This window comes from Pteropus alecto, unplaced genomic scaffold, assembly GCF_000325575.1.
Source record: "Pteropus alecto unplaced genomic scaffold, ASM32557v1 scaffold55, whole genome shotgun sequence".
In the NCBI taxonomy this organism is placed as follows: domain Eukaryota; kingdom Metazoa; phylum Chordata; class Mammalia; order Chiroptera; family Pteropodidae; genus Pteropus; species Pteropus alecto.
In genome coordinates, this window is record NW_006436813.1 from 889,773 (window position 1) to 911,091 (window position 21,319).

The following is a 21,319-nucleotide window of genomic DNA, read 5'->3' on the forward strand; positions in this document are numbered from 1 at the left end:
AAGTCAGGGTTAGAGAAAGAGGGTTCAGTGAAGGAGGCAAGAAAACTGCTCAGAACTGAGAGAGAGGGGTCCCGGAAGCCAAGGCGGGAGACGAGCTCAGGAAGGGAGTCTTGTTCACAGCGCCCAGTGCTGATGAGATGTCAAGGAGGAGGAAGATGGAGAAGGACACTGGACCTGGGCACTGGTGACCTTGGACAGCTGGGTTTCGACAGCAGGGATGGAGGTAGAGGTTGGACTGCAGAGGTCAGCGCATCCTACATGAGAAAGTAGAAGTGTGTTAGAGGCAGAAGGAGGAAAGAAATGGGGGCCTCCAGCAGCAGTGGTGGGAGAAGACAATGCTGAAGGGAGAAGGGACAGTTTCCCCTTCACTGCGTCTCCGTAGCCCTCACTGTGCCCATGGCACCCTCTCGGGGCGGGGGGTAGGGTAGAGGAAACAGCACCCGGGCAGTCATTGGCCACCGTCCTTCTAGTCCTCTGCTTCCACATCTTCTTCCCTGTGTCCTTGGCTCTCAAAACAAAGCATCGGGACACTGTATCCGGAGCCTTTATGATTTTCCCTGGTGGCCATTTGGTACATGGGAACCTTCGTGAGACCCAGGTTGCTGTCTCACAGGATACTCCCAAAGGAGAAAGGAGCACAAATTGCAGAATCTCCTACCTTTTCCACCCTCCCATCACCACTGCAGAGGAACTCTGAACGGGGGAGGACATTAAATTAGGGCCTTTCTTTCAATTTCAGGCCCCAAAGTCAAAAGCATTCTTCCTTTTCTGTTTAGAACTCTCTCCTCCCTACCTGGGCCCGTCAGCTAACCTTACACAACCACCACTTTTCTCCTTTATTTTTCATCACAGCTTTTTCCTCCTTTTCATGTCACTATCAACACAGCCTCAGCCTTAAGCCTTTCTCTGTAAACGTCTAGAGAGTCAAAATTTAGGCTCTGTGTTACATTGCCTCTTGCCGTTTTCTTTCTATATTTCTTCCTCTCTTTCTCCTATCCATCTCCTTTTTCATTCCTTTTTTAAAACAACCTTTAAAAAATACAAAAATCATTCTTAGTACAAAAGCCGTACAGAAGTCGTCTCCCAGGCCATGGTGTGCCAGCCCCAGGCCTTGCTCAGCGTCCTGGTGGGAGCACCAGCTGGAAAGCTCTGAAGATTGTCATTTAGCTCTACTGTCTCCCTTCTCCTCTGCCACATGAGTGCGGGCCCCCTGCCCGCTGCTGGGACAGCATGTTGGTCCCAAGTCTAAGCTTAGAGAAGTGAAGCTACCTTCCCAAGCCCCAGGGAACCACTGTCCCTCTGGCCTGGGCATCCAAATGAGGCCTGTGAAGTAGACCTGAACAAGGCCCTGTTTGTTACACAGCATTCTCGCATCCCTCTCTGACTTGGTTTCATTGATGGGGTGCACCCTGGGATTGGAATGTTTGAAAGGTCTCTCCAGTGCTGTGGTATACCCCACACAGGAGTCTAGACAGCCAAGATGATGGCCCCAGCCTCTGGCAATGCCTCCTGGCTCTTGTCCACATCCCTTACATTGTTACCCTGAGGAGCAGGGACCAGCCTTTCCTGCTTTGGGATCTCTGGTACAAAGCACAGGCCCTGCACAGAGAGAACCATGTTACATTTCTGTCAAAAACCTCCAGTCACCTTCCTTTGTAGCCCAGTGAAGGGAAATGTTTTGGGGTGACCAATTGCCTTGTTGTGCCAAATTTTAGTGCTGAAGTCCTTGGGCCCCCAGAGAACCCCAGTCCTGGGTGCACCAGGATGTGGGTCACCCTCTATGGACTCAGGCCTGGGTTCTAGCAGGACTTGTAGTGCTGCCTAGGGCATGAGAGAAGGCCTGCGCTGCCTCTGGGACAGGCCAATGAGTTTTGACCTGGCTGCGCCACTCACAGTGGGTTGGAGGGGGCTCTAAAGTCCCCAGGCCCAGACCAGACCACACCTTGGACCTACCACTTCTGTGACCCAGAAAAGCTGTGCAATCTCTTCTATTAAATGAAGCGAGAGTAGCACCTCCCCAGCTGAGCTGCTTTCAGGGTGAAGTGAGCGGGGCCGGGAGTGTCCTGGGGGACCAGGCAGGCAAACTGGTTCAGTCCTCCAGGTGATAAAGACATGCAGCCAAGGCTGGAACCTACCGCAGAGTATTCCAGATGGGCACCTCAGATTCCTTTGGCAGTAGATGCACGAGGCCAAGGGTACTAGACCACACACTGGCTGTCACTGGAGCAGACCAGCAAGCACTGACAGTCAGGAGTGGAAACTGGCCCATGGGGATGCTAACTGAGCCCAGGCTTCTGTGACGGCAGGCCCTTCAGCTTGGTGCCACAGCAGAGAGAGAATCTTGGAGCAGAGTGCAGTGACTAGCATGGATGAGGCAGCCAGTGTCCTGAGTATCATATCTGACATCTTGGGGCTTGTGCTTTGGTCCCCGATTCTCTGAGCAACAGAAAGAATCACCACAGATGACACTGACATGTGTACCTAAGGGGAGGCCACCCCATGCCCTTTCATTTCATCCTGACGCAAGTCAGCTGGGGAGGCACCACTATCACTCTATTTAACAGGCGAGGACACTGAGGCTCTGGGAGAAAAGACTGACAGCTTTCCTGGGTAATGAGGTACAAGAAGAGTGCTGAACTCCGCACTTAATAGCAACTTTATAGGCTCAGAGAGGCTCAGCAACTCTCCTAGGGTGATATAGCTAGTGAGCAGGGGACTCTCTGCCCTACATGGCACTGTGTCACGTCCTAGTCTAGAAAAGAAAGGGAAGAAGGGAGGCAAATCCTCCTTCGCAGAGCTGCAGCTGCTCTCTTCAAGGATCAGTGGGCATTTTCCTGCTTCCTCTCCTTCAGCCTGAGGTCAGCCCAGAACTTACAGAAGCTGAAGCTGAAGGGGTAAGTGACTTCAATGCTCTGGACTCCTATCCAGACCACTCCTTACAGGAGCCAGGGGGCGGGGAGGGCTGCTGGATGAGCATAGCACTGAGATGTTACTTATACCCTCTGGCCTCAGTTGTCTTCATCTATGAATAGGAATAATTAAACGGACTGGTTCTCTCCATAGTGAGGTGTGCCGCATAGTGAAGGAAGCTGAGATGTGCTGGAAGCCCAGGCAGGGGAGGGGAGGGCCAGGAGCGGAAGGGTGAGGAGGCAGGGGTGGAGCAGCTGGCAGAGGCACAGAGCACAGATAGGGCCCTGGGCAGCCGTGCAGCGGAGGCTCTCAGGTTGAGCTGCTAGGACCACGAGCCTTTAGGCTTAACCATACTCACTGCATTTTGTCACAGCTATTGTATTTTAGAGCCATTTCTATAGAAACCACAACCCCCGCACTTCCTTTTAATTTTAAAGAAACGCAAAAGAGAGTGAGAAGAATCAGTGATGTTGACCAGCCTGAACTCAGCTACCAAGGGGCTCCCTTGTCCTCGAAGATCACCCGGGCATGGCACAGCCACACCAGTGTTTGTATGTGGCCACCAGCGTGGGCATGTTTGGTTTATATTTGGTCATGTTCCACCACAGGTTGTTAGAATCAAATCAGTTAAATAGCAGGATAATTTCATGGTAGGTGGCCCTTTCTGATCTGCAGTCACCAACAAGGGGTCACATCAGAACCCGTCTTACAGAAGGACTCAGCTGGAGCCACTTACCCAAGGCCTTGTACAGCAGTCTGGCTGGGAGCAGGAACACAGGTGCAGCCCAGCCCAGCCACCCCTTTCCCATTCCAGCTGGCAGCTTTTCCAGGGCAGAAAGGCTAGTTGCTTGGAACTTTCTATAGAATACTGTGTGATGTTTGATGAAGGTTCAATAATTATCAATGATGACAGTTGCCTTTGTGCTCCAGTAGAAAACTTGCTGGGACCCATGCGCAAGGTTATAAAACCTCTGCCCCTCATGGCCTGAGAAGCCCTGGGTGTGCAGTGGGGGGTACGCATGAGTAGACGGAGCTGGCTTAGGTTCTAGATGACCAGCCTTGTCATCTCACAGGGGCCAAAACTGTGTCCTGTCAGTAAAGACATTTTGTGTCACAGACTGGATGGTCAGACCGAGTCTGGAGGGGCCTATGGATGACATGGGGCTGGCTGGACACTCCTTGGGGCCAGTATTGCCCCATACTCCCTGGGCACCGAGGAACCTGGGTGCCCCTGCTCTGCCAACCTGAAGCCTGTTTCCATGATGCCAGCCTGGCACATGGAGGCCTCTGTTTGTGGATGAAGGCATGAATTTCTCAGATGCATGATCACAAAGTCCACGTCTGCCCACCCAAGCACAGAACTCTGGGACCGGGTTCCCCTCCCAGAGTACGTCCAGCCTGGTGGGAAGGAAGACCTAGGAGGCACCGTAGCCACAGTAGGACTTGTAGTCTGGCATGCCCTAGCAGCCCTGGGTGAGCTCTTGGGCAGGCCAGGGGATGGGCATCTCAGTGTGACACACGAGACCAGCAAAGAAACACAGAACCAGAAAGGCGGTGTTGGACCAGTGGCAGAGCCAAGGGGCTGGTCTGACCATGAACAGCATGCTGGGGTCTGTAGGATGCTGCTCAGCATCACCCCCCACAGCTCTCAATAGCTGGATTAAATTAGAATGGGGAGAGAGGTGGAAACTGCTTTGCTTGACCTCTTGCTCTGTCACAACTTTCAATTCAAGTGGAAATGATGAAAATGAGTCCCAGGATACCAGTTATCCCTGAAATAAGCTAATTCTGCACTTATATTTTTGTGGAACAAAGTGGGGCACAAATTTTTTAAAAACCTGTTTTCTTCCTGCTCTGGGGGCTGTCTACAGTAGGGCCAGACTGCAAAGCCGAGAGAACCCCCTCTGATGTATTAACTCAGAGGCCGAGGGCAGGGGAGGAGGGAGAGGCAGAGAGAACACCCACGGCCACAGAACACACGTCCTGGGGCAGAAGGAAAGTGCTGGGAGCTCTGCTAATGTTCACGGGCCCTGCTTGCTCAATTTTTGGAACCCCTAGGGATCATTGAGGGTGGTAAGCCTTAGACTTAGTACCCACAAATGACAGGACGCGAAGACCTGGTGGCCCTGACTGGCTGATTAAAAATAAGGTCCTTCCTCTCCCTTCTTCTCCCCGGCTTCCCCTCATCTCTAATCTTCTCCTTTGTATTACAGTGGAAGTGGAACCAGTGCCATATCTAGAAGTGGAAGGTATCCGTAAAAATAATAATGAAAGTACTAAGTAGTGTAGCCAGTTCTGGTTCTGAGCTCTGGCCCTTTCACTATTTGTTGAAAGGGAAGGATGTTGACAAGTGTTAGACATGCTAAAAATGTCCCAGCATGAGACCAAGGCTTTCCCCCACACAATTAGATACACTGAATGCTAAGATGGGAAAACTTTCTTGCATGGTGAGCCAGTTATTCAAAGGCTGCATCATGGACCATTGAAAAGCACCTCCTTGAACATCGAGAGTATCTGTCACATATTTTCTCTGGTAGTAACAGGTATACATACCACCAAGGCTGTAGGGAGTCCGTGAGGCCAGGCAGAAAGAAGGAAACCGCAGTTCACCCCAAAGGGTGTGCTGCCTTGGCCTCCGTCATGCCAGTTCAGGGGAAGGAATGCTGAGCTTGGAGCTGAGGATGGAGCCCCCAGCCCCAGGGAGGGATGCCCAGCGCCGCCCTGTCCACGCCCCGAGGATGTTACCTGGGCGGGAGCGCTGCAGGACAGATGAGCCAGGTCCCCGATCCTGGCTGCTGCCCGGGGGTCGCTGGAGCTGATCAGAACTGGAGCACTAATTTCCATGGAATGCCTGTGGCTGGCAGCCTGCGAGGACCTGTGTGTCATGCTGAGCGCAGTGAAGGAGTGGCGTTTCTTGGCGTTCTTCTTGCTGTCCACACGCTGTTGAAAGGCACTGACCGCCCCCGTGCTGCTTAAAGTGGGACTCGGGGCCACACTGGCCACTGCGCCAGGGTCAGAGGACAATGAGGCGTGGCAGCCAGACACAGCAGCTGGGCAGGGCTTGTCCATCTCAATAAGCTGCTTGGCAGAGTCGTTGAGCTAAGTGAGAAAGGGGGAAAGGGGGGGCCTTCATTAAACAATGATCACATGCGACGTCCAGCTCTCTGAGCTCTCCCAGCCTGTGTTTGCATTTCAAAACTGACAATGTGTTCAAATCGGTCAGATCTTTCTAAAAGGGCATCCAATATGAATGGTGCAGTGAAAAACATGACTGACTGGAGTGACGTCTGCAGATTTTATTGAAAAGGTTTCTGGAGCAGCTGTGTTTTCCAAGGGCTGGCTACCACGTCGGCCCCAGTGTAGCCCCAGTGTAGCCCCGATCTTTTGCTGGGCTGCCCATTTCTGAGGTGCAAGGTATAAACCTGCAAAGAGTGAGGGACCAGAGAGCGAGGAGCAAGGAACGCCCAGCCAATGGCCGACATCACCATGACAACAGGTTCCCAGCCTGCCTTGTACAATCCGGTCACTCTGGCAGGAGAATTCAAGGCATGTGACCAAAATGTACTTTCTAACCACTGGTGACAGCAGGTGGCAGGGAAGTGGCTGGGTGAGCAAAGGGGCCGTGGATGTTCTTTCAGTCAAGACGCAGAGCTGACCTGACCCCAGTCTGTGAGGACTCAAACTGCATCGCTGTCAGCGACCCAGCAAGGACCTGGATACGACTCCTTCCCTTCTCCCCACACCTGCTCCACAAAACAGCAGGCACTTTTTAGGGAGGAGTTTGATCCTGGTGGAGCTTATCGGAGAAGGTAGGAAGGGCTCAAGTATGCCAAGCCCATCAGGAGAGGTGGGATGAGCACCAGCATTCTGGTGGCTAACACAGCTTTCCGTCCCGACGCTGTGCTGGCAGCTGGAGGGGCTGCGAGAGGAGAGGCGCCCCAAGCTCCAGCAGGGAGACCCGCAGGGCCTCAGGTTAGATGAAGGGTCAGTTCACTGTCTAGGAGCCATAGAATCGCCCTGACTTCTAAATTTGGAACAAGTTTTTCATTTAGAGTGTACAACGGAACCCCTTCCCTCTGAGGCAGCACTTGGCTTCACCTAAGTTCATGCCTAAAAGTGGAACTTACAGAGATTGAAAGAGTAAAGTGGAGGGAGCTAGTTATTGTGTGTTCAGTGTGGCCAGGATGAAAATGTGAGGTGGGAATCCGTTTGGGACTACTTCCACCAGATGGGTTAAATAAATGCCATTATGCTAGATAAATGCCTGTAACACTCCATTCTTTCTGCCTCATCTTTTCAACACTAACAGAAAAAAGCTGAGTCAATGCCAGCTAGCCCTCTGGGGACCTACCTCAGGAAGCACTGAGTTAAATATGAGGGAATTCAAGCCCTTGCTTTTTGTTTTCCCCTCCCCGACAGGTGTGGGTGTCCTGGGCTCGGAGCGGGCCTGTCACAGGTCTCTGTCCCATGTGGCTTGGCTGTACTGGTTGGACAGAAAAGCCACAGTCACAACTGCACTAGCGGGCGTGAGTGCCCCAACTCAGCCTCTTGACAGAGCCAGCATGCAGCCAGGCCCGCTGTGGCCCAGAGCAGAGCCTGGGGCGTGCCTACTGGACTCTCAAGGCTGGCGGAGGCGTCATCCCTGCTCTCTCTTTTTTTCTTTCCAAACACCATATTCCCAACTTTCTAGCCTATGGACATAGCTCTGTGTGGTCCCTATGGGGAGATGCCCAGAGAACAGTTGCTGCCAGCTCCTGCTCTGCACAGTTGGCAGTGAAGCCTGAGGCTCTCCCTGCCCTGACCTGGGACAGGTGAAAACGGCCAGGAGAGAGCAGCCTGGGTTCCAGCAGGTGGACAGGGCCGTCTACAACCCACTGATTTCTTCTCAATAGGCTCAGAAGTAGAAAGTTCCCTCCACTCTGAAAAAGTGCCATTTTCCTAAAATTTACTTTAACGTCTGGGCTTTAGCCATGGCTTTTCTGTGTGACCCGAGAGGGAGGTGCAGGCATGCCTTTCCTTGAGAGGCCTGCAAAGTCAGGTTGTTTAGCTATCACTGGCAGAGCAGACTTGTACTAACTGACAGCACAGAGCTAACTGATGTGTTCCCTTATATCGCCCCTGACACATAATAGAAAAGAAAAAGGAGAGGTAGAAAGAAATATACCATCTCAGGCAGCCCTGACATTGAATGGACCCTGCGGCCCTCCAGATGCTATCAGAAGAGCACCCCACAGTCCTCCCATAATGTAGAGGAGGTCTGGATGACGACCGTGAACATGAGATAGAGATAACATTCCCATCACAGATTAATGCTGGGGGTTAGCAAGGCTGAGCTGATCAATGGGCCTTAAGCCCAGAAACCCAGAGTTTCAGTGTGTCCAGGCAGAGTTGGTTGTCCTAGGCTCTCCGCAAGCATTTCTTCTTCACATGAATGCCATGAAATCAGCAGTGGCCCTGAAAGCGGTCCCCTGTTTAGGGTATGGGATAGGACTTGGCTTGGTCAGGACTATACACCCACATTTTTTCTGCCAGGATGAGACTATGGCATGGAATGTCCAGGAGAGGGCCCACCTGGGCAGGGGTGAGGGACAGTGAAAGAGAAGTAGCAAGGTCTGGAAGGGTGCATAAGGTTCAGATGGGAGCAGGGAGAGGAAGTGCTTCAAGGAAATCCACAAAGGTGGGAAGTCCTTGCAGGCAGGTAAAAGCACACTGGAGCCTACTGTGGATGTGTAGGTTGCCCTGTGCAAGAGCCACACCCAGGTCCTCAGCTGAGCCTGGAATGTGTGCAGGAGCCAGGTGGGGGCTGGGCCAGGAAGGGCCAAGTCATCACACAGTGGAGCCCGCCTGGGGCCCGGGTTAGGAAGTTTCCCTCAGCCCTGTGCCAGTGGAGAATAACGCCAGGTTCTCACTCAACACACTACTCAGGTTTGCAGCAGGTAGTGTCTTGGCAAGTTTAAAAAAAAGAAAAGATAAAGCCCTGCTGAATTTAAGCAGTGACAGCACAGGACGCTTCACCTGTGTAGATCACACACGCTGCCTCCGATGGCCCGGTGCGTCAGCATTTTCATTACAAATACCTGTTTATCAGAGGAAGGTCAAGAAAAACTCACTCCAGGACCCCAAATGTGTGATCTAAATCCAGGATTATTTCCTTTGAAATGCTTCCTCCAACCAGGCTCAGCTGTTTTGCTCTATTTTGTGGCTTTTATTCACTTGCTTCCTCCACAGTGCTAGCTCCAAGGACAAAGCAGCGCCTGTTCCCTCCCATGACCCTTGTGGGGTGCTACAAAGAGCCGGCCAGCCTGGACCCCAGTGTTCTGCACCCACCCTGCAGGGCCAAGAGCAAAATAGAGAAGCAGGAAGGCAAAATGCCTCTCATTTATCAGCATTGGAATATGGTCTACACACTACCTGCCAGGTGTCTCCATTTGGAAGGTTATTATATAGAAATAATATGCCTGAGGCTGGGCTAAAATAATTCCATCCTTCCCCAAAGCAGCAGACCTAAACTGGCTACTTAGTCCCTCCATGACTCTGAGTCAGTACCAGAAACTCCATCTTCAACATGAGGAAATCTAGGCACCAACAGGCCAGGTGCCCGCACATCAGGACACACAGAGCCATGATCGGAGGTGAGGCACAGCCTCCAAGAGCACTGCATAGCCTGGCCATTTGGCAGTGCTGTCCGATCACCGCACACAGCTTGCCTCCAGCACTTGTCTGTCCTCAACACGTCTCCCCCAGGGGCTGCTCCTAGCTGACCACATGGCCTTCTCCTCGAGGGAGAGCTAGGGGCAGGGCTATCACGACTTTCTCACTCACTCCTTAAGAATCCAAAGCTCCCAGTGGGTGGTGAGCGCCAATACATTTCCCTTAAAGATAGTGCTTTCCACAAACTGTAGCGAAAGAACTGCTTCTGAGTGGTGAATTCTCAACATTTCATCAGTAGCTCCAGAGCCCCTAACATCTCTGCAGGGGGCAAGGGGGACGTCCAGTGAAATGCCTCTTGATGAGAGAAATGGTTCATTTTTATCTTCTTTACTGAATCTTTGCTGGTGACAAGTGGCTTCTTGTTGGAGATCTATAAAATTGCCAAGTAACTGACCACCCACACCCGGAGTCCTTGGCTTGCCAGACTCCGACAAACGCAGTGGCAAACAGGCCGTGGGTGCGGTAGAATCCACGATGATTGCTATAGCCTAGGACTCCGTCATGGAGGCAAAGCTCACTGTCCGGGGAAGCTGCCACTGTCTTTCCAACAAGCTGCAATTCACAACGCTCAGGGCTGGACCAGGCAGCTGGTGCCACCAATGCTGTTCCAGTTGGAAAGCCTCTCTCTGGGTGAACATGTGCACGCTCATGGACCCATTACTGCAGGACACCCCAGCTGCTGGCATCTTCCCGGGACGGTGGCTTCCTCCTCAGACCTGCTCGGAGCAGCCATAACTTCCCATTTCCTCCTATTCTGGGCACAGTCTCCTCTTGCCCGCAAGCCTCCTCCACACTGTGGGGAAACGAGGTGGCTCTGTTCTCCCCTGAGCAGACCCTGCCACTCTGCCTCACAGGCTCTAGTGGGTCCTGGTTGTTAGCCTGAGTGTTCTGGGGGAGAGCCGAGGAGATGGTGAATGAATGTGGGCGGCTTCTCCTTCATTTGCCCCACAACCAGAATGCTAGAATGTTTTGTGAGTGGCTGCTGACTGCCTACTGTAAACAGGTGGGGGTATAGTGAAGTGGACAAGCACTTTTTGCCTTAGGATGCTCCCCTTTCCCAGCGAAGATGCTCATCTGGAAAGCAATGGGCTCTGCTGCTCCGTCCGCTTGTGGGCAGTTACCTCTCTGTTTCTCCCACCCACACAGACAGGCACACAGACACGAACTGTGCTTTCCCTGTCCATATAACACAAAAATCAGTTATTAATCAACATACCCAACAACTCCAATTTTGATGGTTTTTGATGGAAATAGAACACATTTTCAACTTCCATACAAAATGAAAATAAGGTGGTAGCCCCAATGTTTAAAAGTCTTGATGAGATTGTTCATTTATCAGAGGGCTGTCACTGGCTCCTGGAAAGGGGGCACCCATCACAGGTCTGCTCCCTCCTGCTCTGTGGGGTCCCTTTATAGGGGCCGACTCACCATCTACATGCTCCTGGGAACATGGCACCAGACAGGGCAGCTGACCTCAGCCAGTCAGGTACATTTTCCTCCACCACAGGTCCAGTCTTGCCAATGCGACAGGAACAGTCAGCCAAGGCTGCTCCCCTTTCAGGGACTCTGTGTTCTACCTCAGTGGCTTAGCAACCCTCTTTCCAGGACTTTGTCTCACCAACTTTATTAGCTCAGATGTGATATTCCTCCACAACTACTCTTTCCATCAACCACAGAACCCTCTAGAAATATAGGAAGAACTGAAGAGTTTCGTCTTTCCATTGTTTAATCAGTTGCACAGAATGGCCTCTTAGAGTTTGTTGTAGTATCCCAGCTGCATTGGAACTTGGAGACCAGGTTGAATAAAGAAGGCTCTCCTTCTGGCAGGTTATGTGAGCCATGAGACCCCCTTGGAGAGCCCAAGGCTGCGTTAGATTTTGGTGCTTGGTCCTGGAAAGTGCAGGACCTGGGCACTTGGGCAGAGCACGGTTATACAGAAACCGCTAGTTCTGATTGAGAGGATTTTAAACTCAATGTGTGCAGGAGGAATTCTTTAAAAAGGAATACAATTGGAAAACCAGACATACAGGATATCAGATATAATATGAAAGGAAGGACATTGAGATAAGAGGTACCTGGCAATTCTTAGGAAAAACGACAGAGAAATAGATGTGTACAGCATCCCCTGTCCTAGCCCATAGGTAAGAAACCCAGTCTCAACACAGCTGCACAGGCTTGTGGCTGTGACCTGAGGAAGGGAAGCATATTTTCCCTTTCATGGAAATCCAGGAAGCCAAGGGACAAGCATGCTAGAGAGCAAGTGCTCACAATTTTAGAAGGCAACCGATGAATCTTTTCATGGATGCGCCATTCAGATAAAACAAATCTCTGAGCACCTGCCATGCCCCAGGCTCTATTCTAGGTAGTGGGGATGCTACAGTGAACATGAGAGCCTGCTCTAAAGAAGCTTAGGCTTCAGTGTGCATTGAATTACTCAGGGAGCTTGTTAAAGATGCAGATTCTGGTTCAATACGTCTGGGAGGGCACGGAGGGCATCCAAGTTTCTGCATTCCTATAAGCTCCCAGGAGAAAAAGTTGCTTTCCCTGACAGACCCAATTTGATCAGTGAGCTTCTAGAACACTGCTTTGCAACTTTGGCTTTGCCCTATCCACAAAATATCCACACGACCAGATGGCAGCTTCTGCCTACATGACCTTTAATGCACTACTCCCTCCACAGAAGGCTGAATGCAGGGTGAGTCACTGCACCTGGTAATTGGCCTTTTATTCCTTAGAGCATCACAAACTCAGGAGAGGATGAAGAATGGCCTTTACCTGCCTGAAACTTTTGTCGGGAGAAATCTCAGGAACTTTCTGCTTCAGCAGATGAGCAGGAAATGGAGGCTGAGTTGCACTGATCAGTGCTGTTTGGTTGTAAAACACTTCGGTTCTTTACAGGACAAATGCACCAGTGGGGGGTGGGCGAAAACAGAATGATTTCCTTTCGACTCTGGCACCCCTTACCCTCCTCCCTAAAGGTCATACCTGGAACACAGATAGAGCCTTTGAAGAGAAAAGCTACCAAAATAAGGGCTCTGGACCTTTGAAGGAGCTGGTCAAAGCAAGTGGCCTGGTGAAGACCCCTAGCCAAGAACATCTGAGATCCACCGTTGTCACCACAGAGGCTCATATGACCTTAATACTAAACTTCTGAGGTGATATCAACATGGCGATTTTACAGCTGAGGAAACGGGTTCAGAGAGATTAAGTGACTTGTTCCAAACCACATACTTAACAAGTGGCTCCACTACTGATGCTCACACCTCTTCTACCACATCTCATTGCATCTGTCATCATTTCTTTTTACTGCAGAGTATGGGATGCTTTTCTGATCTTTTTACATGTTTAGGTTAAAAAATTAACATATCCACTGAGGTATATCTCTGCCGTTAGCAGTTAGAGGGAGTTGGGCTCATTTTAGATATTCAAATGTGGGTCTTTAGAAATCAGACCCTTGTCTATGGCCATGCCACCCTGAACACGCCCAATCTCGTCTGATCTCAGAAGCTAAGCAGGGTCAGGCCTGGTTAGTACTTGGATGGGAGACCACCTAAGAAGACCGGGTGCTGTAGGCATAAAAAAAAAAGGAAAGGAAAGGAAGAAAAGAAGAAAGAAAGGAAGAAAGAAAGAAATCAGACCCTTTTTTCATGGCATAAAAATTAGTTCAGGCAAATTAGCTCACTGGGAGGACTCCAGCAACAGTTCCTGAGGCGGGGAGACTTTCTGTTCCTTCCTTTTATTTCGATTACGTAGTGGTGATCTCAAAGCTGTTAACAATGCCAAAGTTTTATTTACTGAGGACGTTGAACTCTAGGCATTTGTAATACCATGTGCCAGTACTCTAGGATTGATATTGTCCCAATCATTCAACAAATATTTGTTGTGTACCTGCTGCGGGAGGGACTTCACCCTTGAGGCAATTCCTATCCTCAGAATCATTCATTTTACAAAGCGGTAAGCAATGCCAGAGCACAGTAGTGTGGTTTGGAAACCCAGACAAGAAGCAGTTGTCTCCGGATGCTAAAAAGCCCCACATGCGACCCACACCCCACCCAGCGCAGGAGAGTTGCCTCTTTTCCATTCTGTCCTCCCCGGGTTTGCACTCAAGCCTTGCTCCTCCTCTCAAGGTGACTGAAGTATACAGGTGAGGCTCTAGTTATGTTGCCAAAGGGAGCTGGTGAACTGGGGCAAAATTTCAAATAATTGAGGTTTAAAACAAGAAATAGCCAGCAATTAAAATAAACAAGAAAACAATCACATTTAGAATTGTATCAAAAAAATACCTAGGAAGAAATTTAAATAAGGAGGTAAAAGACCTGTACCCAGAAAACTATAAGACATTGAAAAAAGAAATTGAAGAAGATACAAATAAATGAAAGAATATACTATGTGTATGGATTGGAAAAATAAACATTGTTAAAATGTCCATATTACTTAAAGCAAACTACAGATTCAATGCAATACTTATACCAATGGTATTTTTACAGAACTAGAACAATTAATCCTAAAATTTATATGGAACCAAAAAGGACCTCAAATAGCCAAAGCAATCTTGAGAAAGAAGAACAAAGTTGGAGGTATCATGCTACCTGATAGCAAATTACAAGGCCATTGTAATCAAAACAGCATGATACTGGCATAAAAACAGACATATAGACCAATGGAAAAATACCAGAATACCCAGAAATAAACCCATGCCTATATAGTCAATTAATCTATGACAAAGGAGGTAAGAATGTACAATGCGAGTAAAGACAGTCTCTTCAATTAACGGTGCTGGGAAACCTGGAGAGATACATGCAAAAAAAAAAAAAAAAAGAAGCCAGACCACTTTCTTATATCATATGCCAAAACAAAACAAAACTCAAAATGAATTAAAGACTTAAATGTAAGACCCACAATTCATAAAACTCCTGGAAAAAAACATAGGCAGCAAACTCTCTGACATTACTCTTAGAAATATATTTTCTGATGTGTTGGCTTGGGTAAGGGAAACAAAAGAAAAAAAAACAAATGGGACTACATCAAACTAAAAAGTTTTTGCACATCGCGGAAACCTTCAACAAAATGAAAAGACAACCTACAGAATGAGAGAAGATATTTGCCAATGATACATCTGATAAGGGGTTAATACCTAAAATTTAAAAGGAATTTATACAACTTCACACCAAACAAACAAACAAACAAACACAAGCAATTTGATTTAAAAAATGGGCAGAAGATCTGACTAGGCATTTCTCCAAAAAGGACATACAGGTGGTTAATAGACATATAAAAAGATGCTCAATGTCACTAATTATCAGAGAAATACAAATCAAAACCACAATGAGATATCACCTCACCTCACACCTATCAGAATGTTTATTAATAAATTGACAAATAACAAGTATTGACAAGGATGTGGAGAAAAGGAAACCCTTGTGCACTGTTGGTGGGTTTGCAAACTGATGCAGCCATTATGAAAATGACATGGAGTTTCCTCAAGAAATTAAAAACAGAACTACCATATGACTCAGCAATTTCATTTCTGGGTATTTATCCAAAGAAATCCAGAACACTTATTTGAAAGGTATATGCACCCCTATGTTCATTGCAGCATTATTTACAATAGCCGAGATATGGAAGCAATCTAAGTGCCCACTGATAGACAAATGGATAAAGAAGTGGTTCATATATACAATGAAATATTACTTGGCCATAAAAAATAATGAAATTGTACCATTTGCAACAACATGGATGGACCTAAAGGGTATTATGCTAAGTGAAATAAACCAGACAGAAAGACAAATACCATATGATTTCACGTATATGAGGACTCTAAAAAACAAAATAAATGAATAAAACAGAAACAAACTCATAGATACAGAGAACAAATTGATGGTCACCAGATGGTAGGGGTGTTGGGGGATGGGTGAAAAAGGATTAAGAAGTATAAACTGCTAGTTATAAAAATAGTCACAGAGATGTAAATTACAGCACAGGGAACACAGTCAATAATGCTGTAATAACTATCGTGTCAGACGGGTGTTAGACTGAACAGGGTGCTCACTTCATAAGGTATATAGATGTCTAATCACTGTTGTGTACCTGAAACTAATATAATATTGTATGCCAACGATAACTGAAAAATAAATTTTGAAAAAGGACATGAAGGTATAGACCTGAACTGCACAGACAGTCGCCTAATCTTGCACGTAAAGATGAAGTCTAGGCAAGGGTCTGGAAGAAATGCTGTCCACAATTAGAGGATGGAAAGAGGAAGTGGTATTTGCTTCAGCACCGTGTTCTCAGGATGGATAAAGCCCCAACTCGGCCAGCTGCCAGGATACTTGTCACGGAGACCATGCCATCCCAGCAGCCCCCCGTAAAACGGGGACAGTAGGGGTGGTTTCACCTGCCTCTAAGGTGCTAGCAGCTCTGGAGGGCGGCCTGGCTGAGCTATGGACCACTTTGTTGACCTGCCCCCACCCTTTGATCTCATGCAGAAGACAGTGGCATTCACATGTAAACTGTGTGACCCTGCCGCTGGCCCTGACAGCGTCTTCCAAACTGTTGTTTTTCAGCCAAGTATAGGAAACAGGAAGAGGATCATTTATTCTCCATTTTCTGCAGAACTCTCAGGGAACATCTTGCACTGGCAGGGGACCTATGGTCTCCCAAAGAGATGCTTAAATCCTGGAAGGATGCCCTGCCTACATGATGTGCTTGCACATGCATTTCTGACCTTTTTAGCCAGATAACTGAAGTAAACAGTCTCACAGGGTTCTTCTGCTTTAGAAGCCACAGATCACAGGTGGCTAAGGAAGAAGGAAGGGGCACAGTAAAGAGATATGGCTGGCACAGAACTCAGAAGGTAGGTGGCAGCTTCACCAATAGGTACCCGGGCCAGGCCACCGGCAATGACCCAGTCCAGGGGCCTCTAACCTTTTCACTGATGTGGACCTCCACCAGTAAAGCATTTCTGGGCATACACCCCAGTAAGTTATATATATTTTCTAGAATGCCAGTGTGTAACTACATCCATTATAAAATATACACACTACAGAAATTGAAGCTAACAATTACAAAAATTTTAAGTAAAAAATTGAATGGAAGTTCTAATATTTCCTTTTCCTACTCACAGAACTGTATGCACTCCACTTTGGAGATTTCTAGCTGAGACCACTGGTTTTCACACTACCAATACAGAGGATCCTGACCAGCATCTTTTATAAAAATGAATCAGATTAAAAGAGAAAACTATCAAAAGCATCACATGTGCTAAGGGGAAAAGCAGTTCCAGGAAGCACCTGTTCAGTCCCATGTGCACACTGGTATATGTGCGTTTGGTAGCGATATAAAACACATTTCTTGTTGTGAGTCTCAGTCCAAAAAGACTGAAAGCCACTGGTGTTGAGGAGGGAAGAGAGACATTTGCTGAACGAGAAATAAAAAGCCCTCTTCTTCCCATCTGCACGGGTCCAGTGCAGCCAGGTGCAGTGAGGAGCAGTTCCCTGGCCAACCGCATGGCACTGACCTGACAGCCTGGGAGCCTTTCTGCGGGGGGCCCAGGCTCCCGGCATAGGACACAGTTTGGAAACATCCCTTCCCTCTGGGGAAGCCCGTCCTTGAACATACTTGCCGGCTGCACTAGGGTGTATGACCATGAGGGGGCTGTTCATAGCCCATCTTTCTTCACAAGTCCTAGGTACCTGGGAAGGGGGGGTGGGACATTTGTGCATCTGCAGTGTCTCTGGGACAGGAAATCAACCCCCATCGTGAGGCCCTGTGGCAGGCTCCCCATGGGCCAAAAGCTTGAAGAGAATGCTTGGCTGTGATTCCAGACCATCGCCGAATTGTTCTGCTACTGCAGCCTTCGCATTCTAACCTGCTACTTCATCACCACTTGCCTTTAAACAGCCTTCGACCATTTAGAGAGCCTCCAGATAACAAGCATTTCCTTCCCTTCCGTCCCTGTCTCTGCTTCTCCCACTGTTTCTCCCTCAGTCTCCCCCTCTCTCTGTATTTCTCCTCCTTTACCCTCCCTCTGTCTCTTTCTCTGTCTCACTGTCTCACTGAGATCTCAAGGAAAACCCCGTAACTCCAAGACAATTGAGACCTCAGAGCTGATATAGAATTCTGAAAATCAGAGCCTCCTTGGGCCTCTTGCAATCAACTGCCTCATTTCACAGATGGTTAGTGAGCTTAGTGCTGAGCACATAATAGGTACTCAATAAACACTTAGTCAATGAATGACCGGTACTAACTTTGCATGGGAGTCAATGCTACTTACTTATGGAGCATGAGATAAATGCCGTGCTCAGCACTTGTCCACATGGGCCTTCATTCACCCTCTGAGGGAGCTGTGACACACACCCCTTTCCAGAGGTGGAGCCAGTAGCTAAGAGAAGGTAGGGAGCCTGCCTGGGGAGGGTGTGCTTGGGGTGGGACTCCAAACATGCGACTGAGCCTAGAGTCTGAATTCCCATTCAGAGCTCACTCAGTTCACCTCACTCACCGGGCACCTGCTGACAGGTGGGAGGTGGGCACGGCAATATGTGGCTGGTGAGGCTTTTTCTCATAGAGAACTTTTCTCAGGGATGTAGTCCATGGTCACAAAAGGGACTTAAGGATATTCATAACTCATAAATGCAAATTGAATGAAATCTCTATTAGAAAAAAATTGGGCTAAGTGGGAAAGAAACCTAACTTTAGAGGTTATGGACATGGACCGAAAGTGTTACGAGTATTTCAGGGCAGGGGAGAGGTGCAGGCAAGAAGAACACGTGTGCACGTGCTGTGTGGCTCAGGATGTGGGGACCTCAGGCTGAACAGGATTCTGTATGTGACTTAAAGCCTCTGTCAACTCCTAAGCAGGGGACAGATGGGCTCTGTCGAACTGCTGGAGAGGATGGTGAGGAGGATCCGGGTGGGTTTGCTAAGGGTTCTTGAGGAGCAGGCAGCAGAGACATGAGACTGGAAGGGGCACACCCAAGTGGACTGACTGGAGGAGACTCCCAAACCACCGGGGGTGGTACTACAGAAGAAGGGAGTCTGATTACTGAGTACACATGTATTAGATGCCTACTGCATGCCAGGGGCTCTGCTTGGCACTGAAGGTACATCAGTGAAGAAAAGGAAGAACTCTCGCCCACACAGAGACTCAGAGAATAAACAGGTAAATAATGATGTTTAGTATGCCATATGGAAAGAAAGTATGAGAGGAAGACATGCTGGGGTGGGGAGGGTTGCAGTTACCTAGGGTGGCTTGGGAAAATCCCACTGAGAAAATGATCTGGGAGACAGAACTGAAGGAGGCATGGGAAGGGGCCTGCTGACATCTGGGGGATGAGTGCTAGGGAGGTGGGGACAGCAGGTGTAGAGGCTGTGCTGGGAGCAGGCTAGTGCGTCTGAGGAGCAAGCAGGCCAGAGTGGCTGGGGCAGGCTCCTGGGTGAAGATGGCTTCGGGGGTGATGGGGGGCATTCGGCCCAAGGCCTCTGAAAGGTCCTGGCTTTGCTCCGAGGGAGATGGGAGGTCAACTGCAGCCGAGGGACATTTGCCATATATCCAACAGGATTCCCTGACTACTGTACTCAGAACAGACTGTAGGGGTCGGGGGCTTTGAAGGTAATGTGACAATGTCGTTGGAAAATTCTCATCATTTAATGAAAAAAGCACGATAGAAATATTTATGCAGCACAATCCCAAATTTGTTAAAATATATGTAAATTTATACATAGAAAAGAATAAAAGAAATAAAACAATATACTAACAATATTTCATTTCATTCTTTTGGTACACATATCATATATATTTTCTAGTAGAATTATAAGTGATTTTAATTTTTTTCGTCACACCTTTTTGAATTTCTCTATTCTGAACAATAGCTAGTTATTATTTTTACAATCAGAAAGTCATTAAAAGCAAAACAAAAGAGCAAATTAGGCCGGAATATTTATCAATCTATGGTGAGATTCCTGAGTCATGGCAGTAATATACTTTTTTTCCATTTTGCACAAAGTGTCAGGTGCCATAAAAGACTTTGGTGTTTTTCAGTTTAGTGAGATACACTCATTTTTTAGGAGCGCGAGTTTTCAGGGAACGTCTCTCAAAGGTTGCCTCCTCCCCAAGCTCCAGCTGAGTTGTGGTGTCTTGCTGTGGGAGCACAGACCCCGTGGTCCCACTCCTTGGAGAGATTCCAGAATTGTTAGGGAACTTGCCCTGCATTGTGCTCCCATGGTGGGGCGGGGGGTGCTGCCACGAGGGCATCCGAGAGCTCGGAGGTGGGAAGAATCCTGCCAGGCCCAAGTGGAAGGAGAGTGGAAACCGTGAGACTCCAGCAGAGGACGAGGGCAGGGCCCATAGAACCCCTGATGCCGGTCTCTGTGCCGCTGTTTGGGGACACAGCTATGCCTGCTCGCCTGTCGTTTGCGACAGCTGCTGCCTTACAGAGGTAGAACTGAGAGATGAAGTGTGCCAGCCGTGCACTGGAATAGTACTCCTGGCCTCTCCTCTGGTCGCCTCCCCATCAGTCATCTGACTGCCGGGGTGGAAGGTCTGACACAGTATTTTAACCTTTCATAACAGACACAAAAGGTAGAATGATGCACCTATCACCCCCGCCAGCAACCACTGTCGCTTTGCTGTTCTTGTTTCATCTGTTGCCTTCTTCCTCCACGGTTTCTCTGGAGTGTTCTAAAGCAAACTGCAGAAACTGTACCGTTCTACTCACGAATGCTCAGTGTGCATCTCTAACAGACAAAGACACCCACTGACATTGGTCTAGTTGACTGACAAAGTGGAGTTAATCTACTCAGAAGCTGAAGGCCCTGGACTCATTTTCTTTTTTCCACTCTCCCAGCTCTAGTTCAAGGCAGTGACTCTAGGCAAGGGTGTTGGTTTTTCAGTCTAGACTCTCTTTCAGGTGGGGAGGTCCCAAGGTCTGTGCTTGAGGGTAAGTAACTAGCAAGTTTCCTTGCTTCCAGATCCGATCTATGTAATTCTACTGAGATTTATCAATAATAAAGTTAACCTTTCAATTTCCAACTCTCAGATACTCATCTTTTCTCTCAGCTAGATCCAAACACAGGGTATGAAGGCTCACTATGACTAAAACCCCAATGACAACCCAATAAATTCTTCCCCAAATTTGCATATTTAAGATTATGTTAACATATAAACTGTGTTGCAAATTTAATAAGAAAAAATACAAACAAGAGCAGAGTATCAACCACACATTCACCCCCCTTTTAGTACAAAAAGGTTTACAGAGGCATAAATTGACCTCCTGGGATTATTTCTCTGTACCTGGTCTTGGACCTTGCCTCAGTCCCGGGACAGCACGTGGCTGTAGCTGGCAGCCTGCTTCTGCCACTGCAGATGACTGCAACCACAGGGTTCCAGTGTGGGGGAGCCGCTAGGAATGCTGAGGCTTCTCTAGCCCAGCCCTCCTCATCGGAATCTGCAGCCCCCTCTGAGAGCCTGGGCTGGCCACTCCCCGCCTCCCCCACACTGACGTGACCTCAGACTCTGGCCCTCGCAAGACACTGGTCGCCTCTTCTCCGAAAGCTGGATGATCCCAGACCAGGCTTCCTTGCCCTATGCGGTTCACGGATACTCATTCTCCAAATGACTGTTTTCCTTCATTCCGATGAAACTGAAGACAATTACAAATTGGGTCGAAGTTCTTTTTCCTTATTCACATGAGAGCCTCAAAAA

General features: G+C 48.6%; 1 protein-coding gene and 1 pseudogene across 7 annotated transcripts in view; one reads left to right on the plus strand and one right to left on the minus strand.

The window, feature by feature from the left end:
- The window catches only part of SH3RF3 (SH3 domain containing ring finger 3), a 355,405-nt gene that overhangs the window by 92,935 nt on the left and 241,151 nt on the right, over positions 1-21,319 (minus strand). For 6 of the 7 annotated variants that reach the window (XR_003046998.1, XM_015591254.2, XM_015591255.2 and 3 more), the window contains one exon: positions 5,656-6,009. The exons of the other annotated variant lie outside the window; for it this stretch is intronic. Coding sequence is in view for 5 of the 6 variants with exons in the window: in XM_015591254.2 (XP_015446740.1) it covers positions 5,656-6,009 (354 nt within the window). In the remaining variant the exon portion in view is untranslated. The remainder of the gene's footprint in view (positions 1-5,655; positions 6,010-21,319) is intronic. 7 annotated transcript variants of the gene reach the window in all.
- On the plus strand, positions 13,078-13,196 carry LOC112481712 (annotated as a pseudogene).